Source organism: Scardinius erythrophthalmus, assembly GCF_964197995.2.
Source record: "Scardinius erythrophthalmus genome assembly, chromosome: 21".
NCBI lineage: Eukaryota > Metazoa > Chordata > Actinopteri > Cypriniformes > Leuciscidae > Scardinius > Scardinius erythrophthalmus.
Window position 1 is genome coordinate 16,702,444 of NC_138241.1, and position 12,715 is coordinate 16,715,158.

Sequence of the window (12,715 nt, forward strand, 5' to 3'; positions counted from 1 at the left end):
CTAGTCCAGTGGTAAAAGGGTAAACGAGGTCGTATTTATCTACCTATCTGTCTGCGTCAATGTTTTTTCCACCCATTGGATGATTTGGATGTCGATCAAAAGAACATCCACTAGGACGGCAGTTTCACGCGCAATGTTATTGGTCATTTCATGTGATCGCCCCGCCTGGCAAACGCCGAATCTTGCTTTTGATTGGCTAAGACTGCGTCGTTTAAATTTGAACCGTTTCAAACAGCGGAAAGTTTATAGACGCACAGCATCTCTGTATGTGTGTGTCGCGCTGTCTTTCACTGAGAAGAAAACGTTTTTTGTGTTAAATTTGAGCAGTTTGAATAAGGTACGTATTTTAGGAAACCGTGTACACAGTTATAGGATACCTATAATGAAATATTGCGCGACATCGAACAGTAAAAGACGTTGCTAATTAACTGTTACGTTTTTTCCAGTGCTAACGTTACTAGGACGCTGGTAATGTTAATTGTTATCGATCTAGCACTAATTGACTTATGCAGAGATATTCACACTTATTGTATTCACGAAATGTGTGCAATTATATTTGGATAACAAAAGCAAGACAATGTAGTATTGGTTTGGAAAACAAATATACATAGTTTGAGCTTTGTTTGAGATTTAGAGACTGCATTTCCAATAAAAATACGTATTTTGCTTTTTTATTGAAATGTATGGTTCTTTAGTGTTATTTTTAACGAACCCTGTGTCATCCATGTGGGCGCGTGGCTGTTAACTTTTAGTCTTAGTTCAAATCTTCCTGGTTGTTCTTGTTTGGCTTCTTTAACGTTAACGTTACGTTATTGCTTTCATTTCGATTACTTGATCTTGGATTTAACTGTGTCCAGGTTAAAACCTGATAATTTTATTTATGATGGTGGGCTGTTTATAACCTGTCCAGGTAGGCTGTAGGAGAGAGAAGCTGTCAGAAGTGCCTGTCATTACAAAGATGACAATTTTATTGTCAGTCCTACATAGTTGAGCAGAATCCAGGGAAGGACAGATGAGGCCAAAATTGGTAATGATTCTTTGAAAAATTTTACCAGTCTCTTGTTCCTCCTTGTCATAAAAATCATGCCATCAAGGGATTGCCATAGTGTCTTGTAGACCATTATGTCACTATAAGCCAAATCACAAGGCTGTGTTGCTGCCATCAAAAAAAAAAAAAGCTTAGTTAACTGCTGGTTTTCTTCTGCTATATCCTTTGACCATCTCTCTAAGGCATGATTCCTTCACAGATAAAGAAACACTTTGTTCCCTCAGCACATGGCTGAATTGCACCGGTTAATATTACATGCTTGGGTTGTTAGTCACAGTGGTTTAGTCTGATCTCTGTCTGATGCTCGAAAGAAATCCAACAGATTTGAGGTGTCTCATGAGTATCAGTGTCTCTGGGTGTTGGGTGAGAAGGTCAGATGCCCGCCTCCGGGTCTTATCAGTAAAACCAGCTGTGAATGGTACCCGCTGGGCGTGGCTTTCCATAACCCATGTTGTCATATTCTGTGTGTCTCTTATCTTGCAGTATGAGTTCTGAGGCGCTAAAGGAGAATCAGGGAGCTGTATGGATGAACGGCAGTTCGGAAGACGCTTGTGACATTTTCGCATTGGAGCAGCCGACTGGCAGGCCCTCGATCCTGCGGCAGTCGCAGGCTGACAACATCAGCAGGACTGCGCATAGAGGGGCAAAGGTGGGTTTTCCAAATGTTTCCATTTGTGTTTCTACCTTTTGTTTTGTGCAATAAATTCTCAATTGTAATGTTTTCTATTTGAATATTATATTAAAATATAATTTATTCCTATAATGGCAAAGTTGGACTTTCAGCAGTCCTCATTACTCCTGTCTTCAATGTCGAATGATCATTCAGAAATCCTTCAATATGCTGATTTGCTGCTCAAGAAACATTTTGTATTACTATCAATGTTGAAAACAGTTGTGCTGCTTAAAGGCCCCCTGAAATCAAAATTTAAGGTTTTTATTTTATTTTAGTTTGAATATGTTAGCCGTAAATGGTTAGTTCACCCAAAAAGGAAAATTCTGTCAGTAATTACTCACCCTCATGTTGTTCCAACCCCGTAAGACTTTCGTTCATCTTCGGAACACAAATGAAGATATTTTTTGACGAAATCTGAGTGCTGGCTCATTGCTTCATAGGCTGCAAGGTAATTTCATCTGTCAGCCCAGAAAGGTTAGTAAAGACATCGTTAAAATAGTCCAAGTGACTACAGTGGCTCAACCTTAAGTTTATCAAGCGACGAGAATACTTTTTGTGCGCAAAAACAAACTAAAATAATGACTTTATTCTACTATTCATTTTCTTCTGTGTGGGCCTTTGACGTGAATTCACGAGAGCGCTACGACACATGAGCGAGATCTGAGAAGATGACGCAGATGGGTCTCGATGTAGTGTTTAAAATGGTTCTAAAGTGTGCATTTCCTGGATGTCCGAATCGGGAGAAACCAATGAGAAAACGTAAAAGTGTCTTACCAATGCTGCAAAATGAATGGCTTACCTTTCACCCTTTCCCATCAAATGATCGTGAGCATCATCTTCTCCGTTCTCGTGCATGCGTCGTGGTCGCTTTGGCCAGGTGGTATTTATAGCAGAGGGGGCGGGAAGCTTTAGATTCTAGAGAGCATTTGATTGGACAGAAGATGTGATGTCCACGGTGATGTTATAAAAATTATGTGACGTCACGAACGCGCATCACAGAACAGAGCAAGGCGAGTTGAGCAAATGACCGATCGTTTCGCTAGATAAGACCCTTATTCATCGTCTGGTATCGTTTAAAGCCCTTTGAAGCTGCACTGAAACTGTCATTTGGACCTTGAACCGTTTGGGTCCCATTGTAGTCCATTATATGGAGAAAAATCCTGGAATGTTTTAATCAAAAACGTTAATTTCTTTTCGACTGAAGAAAGAAAGACATGGACATCTTGGATGACATGGGGGTGAGTAAATTATCAGCAAAAGTTTTTTTTAAAAGTGAACTAATCCTTCAAGGTTGAGCCACTGTAGTCACTTGGACTATTTTCTACCGAAGATGAACGAAAGTCTTACGGGGTTGGAACAACATGATGGTGAGTAATAACTGACAGAATTTTCATTTTTGGGTGAACTAACCCAAAAATTACGGTTATGAATAAGCTGATGTGTTCCAAAACAATGACAAAATTTGCATTTAGGAGATATAAGCTTTCAAAACTTAGTCTCCCACTTTCGCTAAAATGGATCACGGATTTTTATCACATCACCGTGGACATCACATCTTCTGTCCAATCAAATGCTCTCTAGAATCTAAAGCGTCCCGCCCCCTTTGCTATAAATACCACCTGGCCAAAGCGACCGGCGTTGAAAAGTCACAGAGCAATATGGGTTGGAGATGTGTATTCGGTTTTTATTCCATTTTCCAACTGTACGTTGGTTAAGAATGAAATGGCTAGAATTTATTCACACCTGTACTGTTGAATCCAACCTATCATCAGTGCTTGGATTCGCTTCCATGGTGCTGTCAAGTATGCATGGCAGTCTGTGATGTAAACTAAATGCTATTGGCTATTTGAAAAGGGCGAGGGGCCATTCAATATGACTTTTGTAATAGTGCTAAACTCTTTTGTACTTAAGAAGTTAAGCATTAGTTGATCGTGCATTGTCGGACATGTACTGTAGTTTAAATTTACATGCGTAATTCTTTGTTGTTTTTGCATAGGTTTGTTTTCAAACTCCACGGCGAGACCCAGTCACAAAGAAAATCATGTCCCCAAGCCGCACCAGTAGGCCTGCCATCCAAGAAGGCAACACTAAAGCACTGGAGACTCACTCAGCCTCTACTGACCAGTGAGCAAATTACTTGCAGCTCAACTTGTTTAGGATTTTATTTTTATTTTATATTATTTAAGAATAGTAATTTAACAAGGCATAATTTTTTAACATCTAGTTTAGTTCAGTGTCTTTATGCAATCATAAGCTGTAACAGTCATTCATAATAATCTATTTAAATTGAAATGACAATCCACTAACATTTAAAAAAATAATAATAATAATTAAAAAAAAATTGTTTTACAGGAGTTCATTGTTGAATAACACCTCCACCACACCGATTGAAATGCAGAGTAACTGCGTTGCCTACCCTGATGATGACATTCCTGTTCAGAGCAATGGGGCCTATACCCTCGATCTCGACAATCCAGATGCTATCAACCCTTTCCAGGGGTCCAATAAAATGGCGAATTCACCTCCTAAGTCTTCTGCTTTTCCTGAGGCTTGGATATCAGAGCTTGTAGAGTCGGATACAACTCCAGCCCTTGTTTCTGCACCTCAGGCTGAGGTTCCAGAGGTGACCAACATTGCACTTGATGAGACTCTTCCTTTTATCTCATCAGTGGATAATTCCCTTGCAGAATGTTCTGCCAACATATCTTCAGCAGAGGGTACTGTCATCCTCAAGACAGATAATGTTGAAAACAGCATCACAGAGACAGAGGAGACTGATATGACTGACCCAGCCCCAGCGTCACAGCAGATTCCTACTACAGAAGATCAGCTTGAGGCCCAGGATTTGCCACTTCCCCCCGCAGGATCATACAACTTGGATTTTGACAATCTTGATTTGCTCAACCCATTCCAAACTGGTGGCTCAAAGATCCCAAACTCTCCTCTGATTGGCAAAGCATCAGCTGTTTCTGATCCACCCCTGCCAATCCAAGAAGCCAAGCAGGAATCCGAGCTCTCAGTCCAGACCCCAGATGTCCCATCCCTGACAAGCCAAGAGGCCAAGCAGGAATCAGAGCTCTTAGTCCAGACCCCAGATGTCCCATCCCTGACAAGCCAAGAAGCCAAGCTGGAATCAGAGCTCTCAGTCCAAAGCCCAGATGTCCCAAGCCAAGAAGCCAAGCAGGAGTCTGAGCTCTCAGTCCAAAGCCCAGATGTCCCAAGCCAAGAAGCCAAGCAGGAGTCTGAGCTCTCAGTCCAAAGCCCAGATGTCCCAAGCCAAGAAGCCAAACAGGAGTCTGAGCTCTCAGTCCAAAGCCCAGATGTCCCAAGCCAAGAAGCCAAACAGGAGTCTGAGCTCTCAGTCCATAGCCCAGATGCCCCAAGCCAAGAAGCCAAACAGGAATCTGAGCTCTCAGTCCATAGCCCAGATGTCCCAAGCCAAGAAGCCAAGCTGGAATCAGAGCTCTTAGTCCAGACCCCAGATGTCCCAACATCCTCCAATGCCTCAATGCCACCTAAGGAAAACCAGATGCTACTAGAGTTTAATTTTGACGATGGAGCTGAAGTCAAGCGCAAACCTCCAAAACGCCTAGGGGTCAAAAGACCTGCAGGTGCAAAACCTGTGACCAAGAAAACAGTCACAGAGAAGAAAGAACCAGAACCCAAGAAGTTGTCCCCCAAGAACCCAGAGGAGACAAAACCTGTGGATGTTCCTTCTGTTCAAGGTTCTTACACCTTCGATTTTGACGACCCAAACTTTAACCCCTTTGGTACAAAGGCTGCAGTGGGTAGCTCTCCACCACGTGGGGTCCAGACCAGCCCGGTTTTGATGAAAGCACGATCTCCTCTTCAGCAGCCTGAGGTTCCTACACAGGATAATCAGCCTGAGAATCGGTACAGAAACTAGAGCTAGAACAGCATCTATACACAATGCATGTCATTTTAAAGATAATTTTCAGAATCAGAAGCGTGCCTGTATTATTGGTTTGATTCTCAGATGAAGTGATTAAATGTATTCCCTAGGGGTGGGGGATAAAATCGATTCTTAGGTGCATCGCGATGCGGACATGGACGATTCTGAATCGTATCACTAATGTCAAAAATCGATTTTCAAATGTTAAATGATAACGTAATGTTGACGGAACGCAAAAGGCACCTGGACCGTCTGTGGCGTGCAGCTGTGCAAATAACAGAGACGCATGATGGTTAAGCGAGAAATCCGACCGGCACCCTCTGCATTAAAATCTAGTGTAACTTTGGCTTCAATGAAGTTGAAGGGGAAAAAGGACCAGGATAAGAGCCACACTTTATGCAAGTAGGGTTCTAGACTGCAAGCAAATGGGCGACAAGAGGTCTCACTGGTGTGACCACTACGTTGTCCAATTAATAAGAGTAGCAACTTCTGTTACATATGACAAACGTAACGAAACTGCACTATAGAGAATGAGAATCTGACGTCATGCGTTTCACTCCGCGTTGCATTCCGGGAAGGTGCCGCCATATTAGGTGGTTACGCTATCCGTCGCCATGGTAACTTTGACAGTGAGAGCGAGAGAAATAGCGACAGAGATATACCAAGTAGCCAAACCGTAAGGAAAAAAAACTTTATAGAAGAAAAAGATGCATTGATAATCGTTTTATCATTGCATCACAGCCCTCTGAATCACAATCGAATCGTAAGGTGCCTAGTTAATCCCACCCCTAGTATTGCCTGAATGCAATGAAATGCACTTTGGATAAAAGTATTTACCAAATGCATAAATGTAAATAATTGTTGAGCTCAGATTTTTTTTTTTTTCTCCTCCAGATCTCACCAAGCAGTTTCTGAAGGCAATAAAAACATGGCAGAAACTCATCTTCCTGTCACCAAGCAGGTAACTGCCTTTCATTTTAAGAATTTCCAAAAAATCAGTCTTTTTCCACAAGTTATGATCCTGTTATTTCATATAAAATAATATTTTACACTTATTCTCCTAGCAGGCAGAAAATATAGAGTCATCTGCTGTGTCCCACACTTCACAGGAGCCAGAGATCATGGCAACAACTGAATCTTTATTGGATTTTCAGAACCAGACCTGTGATCTTGGTGTGGTGACACCAAGTGAAGATGAATTTGTGCCAGGGGCATTGTGTGAGTAAACATGGTTGTATGTTTTAAATGACGCTGACTCATAAGGTGCAAGCTTTTAACATTGGGAGCAAAATGTTTGCTCTTTGTCTCAGTCATGCCTGGAGGAGATTTTGATGGGCAGATGGATTATCTGGAGCAGTTTGGATCTAGCACTGTGAGTGTTTCCATTTATGAGCCTTAAATAAAGTAGAAGTAAATGAGTTTTTAAAGGAAATGCTGCACCAAATAGTGAAGCAATTAGGTTATAGAGGGTATGCGTGTGATGTCACTGTTGGCCGGGGTGACTGCGGTTACACCCACTGAGTGGCAAAAAGACTGAGCGGCAGCATTTGTTTTCAGTGTGAATGCCGCCAAAAACACAAAGACATCTAACCCGGAAAAGAGCTTTGCGATTGACTGTACGTCTAGTTTTGCCTAGAAATCTGAGGTATGTTTTTACCGTCTGCCGAACGCTACAGAGAAGCAAATGTATTGCTGCAATTCATAGAAACAACTGGACTCCAGGCAGTGAAAGGTGGATTTGCAGTTTGAATTTAGGGGTAAAATCATACACTAGGCTATATATTGTATTGACAACTCATCAATTAAATATTTACCATCGTATATTCTGCATAATTGGATGTTTTTAAATAAACACTGGCAAAAAACTTTACAAGTTTTAGCGCTGGACGATATGACAATAGGCCTATATACAGTGGTCAACATTTGAAGTGGATCAAAAAAGTTCTAAGTTGTCCTAAGACAAGAATGGGTAGTTAAATTCATGTATAACTTTGAAAGGATTTGATCCACTTCAAATGTTGACTACTATATAACACTGATATAAGTGATCTGAATTTAGACCTACCTATCTTGTATTTATATAAAGCTTTCACAGGCTAATTTGCTTTGTTTTTCACTGGCGTCGAAATCAGGCACAAATAAATGTCAGGAAACGCATTTCGTGGCTGCATGTCAATATCCATAGATCACTGAATCTTTGGTAAGTTGTAAGAAACACTATATCCAATGTTTAAACCTTTTGTTTAAACGATAATCACTTTTTTTTTTTTTTTTTTTGCAGTTTCCCCTATTAAATACTGTCATGCAGCAGGCTCTTTTGCCACTCAGTCTGGGTGAGGGTGTGTTCCGGTTAGGGATGCGCCGGTCCGATATTCAGTATCGGTATCGGCTCCGATACTGCCATTTTGGCCGGATCGGGTATCGATCAGACGAAGCCGATCCAAATCCGATATTGTGCGTAATATTACTATTCTGTCATTGTTAGGCCCCACAAAAGGCACAAATGTATTATAAAGCACTATAAAGTTTTGTGCACTATATTATAAGTGTTCAGAAGCCATTTAATAGTCTAATATGAGGTAGAAATGAATATTTAAGTCGTTAAATTCAAGTTCACTTAAACTCTTTCCTCCGCTGCAGCTGTCAATCATTCTCCAGCATTCAAACAGCGCGTTCGGTTACGTCAGTCTACGCGATGAAACTCTCAACAAGATGATTCAATGTTAATATTATTGTACTTGATATGTAGATAAAGTTCTATGGTTTTGCATAAAATGACTTTATCTTGCTGGTCTGTATTGCTGTACCTTAATCATGTTACTTTCTACCGGGTGTCTGTTGGATCTCAATGGAGTAGAGCAATATGACTGTTCTTCATGCGCACAGTAACTGAAATTTAAAACTGTTAAAAGAAAAGGCTGAATAAACTATTGCAAAGATAGATACTGTATAATACACTACGCATCAATATGTATTTCCTCAGTGCTTTGAACTGTGTTTATTGTGGACTCGACGGGTTGTGCATAAGCGCTTTGTGCCGCACTGTATTGGAGCCTTTCGTATTCTAATACTTTTGCGCAATGAAAGATTATTAATAGCCTTTCTTGTTCTGCCCTATCTTTCATATGTTGCTGCTTCAGCTGCGCTATAAAAAAATAATTCTTAATTTTATAGTAGCTAGCCTACATTTTTAAAATCTTTTTGATCTTGTTTTTCATGAATGTATTTTACAACAATACAAATTGCAATGTCTAAAGTTTTGCCAGATTTATTACTAAACTTGTGATTTTTCTAGAATAAATTTTACTGATGAATTATCCACTAATCTAGTTTATAATAGCATGTTTGTCATAGTTATAAAGAAAAACAAATAAAAAATGTATGATCATAATCTAAGTTGTCTAGTCTGTATTAAGTAGATTGTGTTTAACACAAAATAGTGATTATCAGTTCAACACACAGAGTTACAGAAATTCTACTTGATTTAAAAAAAAAAAACTGCACTGGTATCGGATCGGTATTGGTATCGGTCGATACTCAGAATTTTTGTTATCGGATCGGATTGGATCGGTTCTGAAAAAACTGGTATCGGAGCATCCCTAGTTCCGGTGGGAAAGTGACTTATGCATACCCTCTATTAAGCAACATTTCAGATTTTCAGTGCTTCACAGAAACTCTTTTTATAGTTTAAGGAGTCAGCTTTGCGGAAACAGTCACTGTATTTGAAGTTTGACCCGCTGTTGAAGGAGAGTCCAAAGAAAATTGTGGTGGACGGCGGCAACTCTGGATTCAGCCTGCCACGGCCTTCTCTTGCCATCAGGTCAGTATTCTCCACAAACACATTCAAATTAACTTTTCTAATTTTCAAACCTCTTTTGAAATGTTACTGAAAATATTACAATTTGCCTTAATGCAACAGATCTGATCTACATTGTGATCAAAATCCAGAGTGTACACATGAGCGATCATGCAAACTTATTTTGTGTGTTAGGATGATGGAGGCTGCAAAGTCTGAAGTGAAGCAGAAGTCTCACTATGACAGTATGAAACTGCTGGATGATCTGCCTCCACCAGTAAGACAACACAAACTCCCGTAATCCTTGGTTTTGTAACACATTCACTACATTAGTAGGCACTGAAACAAGCATTTTCCTTTGCACACTGGAGTCAATTTTTACCATGTCCATTCTTCTTCAGGCTGTGGAAACTGTGGTACCAGATCCAACTGTTCTGGACTTACTGGTTCACACCTTAAAACAGCCAGTGAAGACTGAGGACTCCATCATAGAGGTTCTGAAGTACAGTCAGAGAGACATGGACGCTATACTACAGAAAGCAGACAGAAAGGTCAGTTCCCACACAAGATTATGAGCACATGTGTCTCATTGGCCTCTCTAATGCTTTGTTTCTCTTTTCTTAGGCGGCAGAACGGCAAAAAGAGATGCAGACTCAGATTGAGAAATTGTGTCTGGAGAATCAACACATGTTGTAAGTCCTATTAAGACAAACACTTTCACATAGGGGTTACCATGATCATTGCCTTTCAGGATTGGAAAAGTGATGGAAATATCTTGAATGAATATTTAGTCAGATTGATCTCCCTCTTGTGATGTTTGAATTCTGAACAAGTTGTTCTTTGAACTTGTTCTTTTAAATTTAATTCTTAAATAAGTAGGGCTGTGTATCGAGTTCGATACTTTTTAGGCACCGACCAAATTGCCTCTACCATAGAGTATCAAAAGATCTTGTTGTTCGGTACCAAATTTCGATACCCTAGGGGTTAATCTCGTCAATGTCAGTTAGCCAATAAGCATGCAGCAGGATTGGCTGTGGCAAGGCATCAAGGAAAAATACAAATTTACGCCAAGAGACATGGCTCACACATGAGGCTGTAGTGTGTAGGTGTCCCAACCACCATAGATGTAAAAGATGTGGAAAAGATCAAAAGTGTAGCACATTTCACCAAGCTCGATGCCAAGAGCGCGCGATGCAATATTTGCGACAAGGTAATTGCTGCCAAGACCGGCAACACGAAGCACTTAACAGTGCATGTAATAAACTTTAGAGCAGAAAGTTGTGCCGTCTTCGACTAAGAACTGGAGCACATCATAAATTAACAAACTCAGCGGATAGGCTACTTGCCTCACAGACATGAGAAATAGGCAAATTAGAAATCTTGAAAGTCTACTTTTAAACAAACCAATTTGAATAGAAAACAAATAATCTGATTATGTAATCCCAATGAAAGGTGCATTTCTCTCTGTAGCGGCGCGCGTTCACTACTTACGGAGATGAGTCAGCTATGTCATCATCTTTGCAGCCATCACTGACTCAGAAGACACTAGTTTATTAATAAATAATTAAAACGTCTCATTGCTATTATGCGTGTGTTAGAGCGCAAGGCATATATTCCGCCCCCCAGTGGCCTATATGAGTCATTGAGTCTGTAAAAAGTCAACAAACTGAAAAAATAGTTTTTTTTAGGTAATATGTAATGTAATCTTGTTAAAACAGATTTCATAAAATTGGTATAGAAAAAAAGTATCGTTCAGGAACCGGTATCGAAGTCAAGTTATTGATATCAAACATTTTTGAATGATACCCAGCCCTACAAAAAGTCAATTTAAAGAAAAGACACCAAGGAATGATTTGCTTAATTCAAATATCTCAAGAGCAAGATAACGATTCAAAGTGTTTTTAAAAAAATACTTTTCCACTCAGTTGGGATTACTGATTCAAAAAGTGTGAAATCCATAATGAATAATTGACATTTGAACAGTACACCAATAACACACTCTCTTCCTCCTCTTCTCAGGTTCATAGTGTCAGAATTCGAGGCCACCATCACTCAAATCACAGGTGTGACCAGATTTTTTTTGATTAAGCACATTATTTTTAGGGAGTATGTTGGATATTAAAACACACCTGTGTTTACAGATGAGTATAAACAGAAGGAAGACTTGGCTAAAATTGAGTTGCAGCGAGTCCTTCAGGAAAAAGATCAGCTGTCTAAAGAATTGAATGAATTGGAGCAATCCTTCTCCTCTGTTGTCAAACGTCTTGACAGATGCAAGGAAGTTATTGAGGGATTCAAAAAGGTACACTCTGAGATTTCTGCAACAAGACTGGCAAACTTAATCCCAAATCAAGATGTTATTTTAGTGTATAACGGTCTTCTTTTTTTTCTCTCTCTCTCTCTCTCTCTCTCTCTCTCTCTCTCTCTCTCTCTCTCTCTCTCTCTCTCTCTCTCTCTCTCTCTTCTGTCCTATAGAATGAGGAGACGCTGAAGCAGTACGCTCAGAACTGCATGGACAGACTGCAGAAAGAGGAAAAGCGTTATCAAGCTCTGAAGGCCCATGCTGAGGAGAAACTAGATCAGTATGTGCTCTTAAACAGTCTGTAATGTCTGAAATATGTCCTTTCTTATGAACGTAATAGTACAGTAAACCTGGATCGATTAATATGGCTAAAAAGTCTCACCAATGCCACTGTTTCAGAGCAAATAAGGCCATAGCCGAGGTTCGCACTAAACTGGGCGCAGAGGTGGCAACACTGCAGGTGCAGCTCAAGAGAGAACAACTGAAAGTTCAGTCCCTTGAGAAGGATCTGGGACAAAAGGTAATTGAGTGCACACAAGAGATGTCACTCTTGCAGTGGTGGTACAGCAGATTTGTATGGGTGTAGGGCTGAATTACTTGGTGTGTTGAACATCTGTATTGCCTTTTTTGTTGACATTTACTATTTTCTATTTTCAGGCTAAAGAAGTCAAAGATGTCTCAGATCTGTGTGATGAGCTGCTGATTAAAGTGCAAAAGCATGGTTTTTAAAGCACTTTGCCCTTTGTGTTCATTATTTGTGTTGGTTCGTTATTTGTATTTGTTGTAAGAATGTTTAAATAAATAATAATGAAAGTATAAACCTTTGTTTTGACTCTTAATATTGCAATTGTTAGAGCTGTTGGCTCATGGGGACCCAGGTTCAAGTTCACATCCTACTTCCTCACACCACTGCTTTGTCTAAAATATACTGCCATATAAAAGTGTCAGTGCTTAAATCTGTTAAAGACTTGGGTAACAGACAG

General features: G+C 40.0%; 1 protein-coding gene across 2 annotated transcripts; it reads left to right on the forward strand.

Moving 5' to 3' along the window:
• Positions 1-224: 224 nt before the first annotated feature.
• On the forward strand, positions 225-12,550 carry tacc3 (transforming, acidic coiled-coil containing protein 3). Of its 2 annotated transcripts, XM_081351679.1 has the most exons (17): positions 225-337; positions 911-1,027; positions 1,532-1,697; positions 3,718-3,845; positions 4,074-5,615; positions 6,529-6,595; positions 6,699-6,852; positions 6,945-7,006; positions 9,321-9,454; positions 9,626-9,707; positions 9,832-9,981; positions 10,055-10,122; positions 11,450-11,493; positions 11,572-11,732; positions 11,906-12,012; positions 12,132-12,252; positions 12,390-12,550. In XM_081351679.1, the coding sequence occupies exons 3-17, from the start codon at positions 1,533-1,535 to the stop codon at positions 12,459-12,461; spliced, it is 3,057 nt and encodes a 1,018-aa protein (XP_081207805.1). In that variant the 5' UTR covers positions 225-337; positions 911-1,027; position 1,532; the 3' UTR covers positions 12,462-12,550. The 2 variants fall into 2 exon arrangements, with proteins under 2 accessions (XP_081207805.1, XP_081207804.1); XM_081351678.1 differs by lacking the exon at positions 911-1,027.
• The last annotated feature ends 165 nt before the right edge of the window (positions 12,551-12,715 follow it).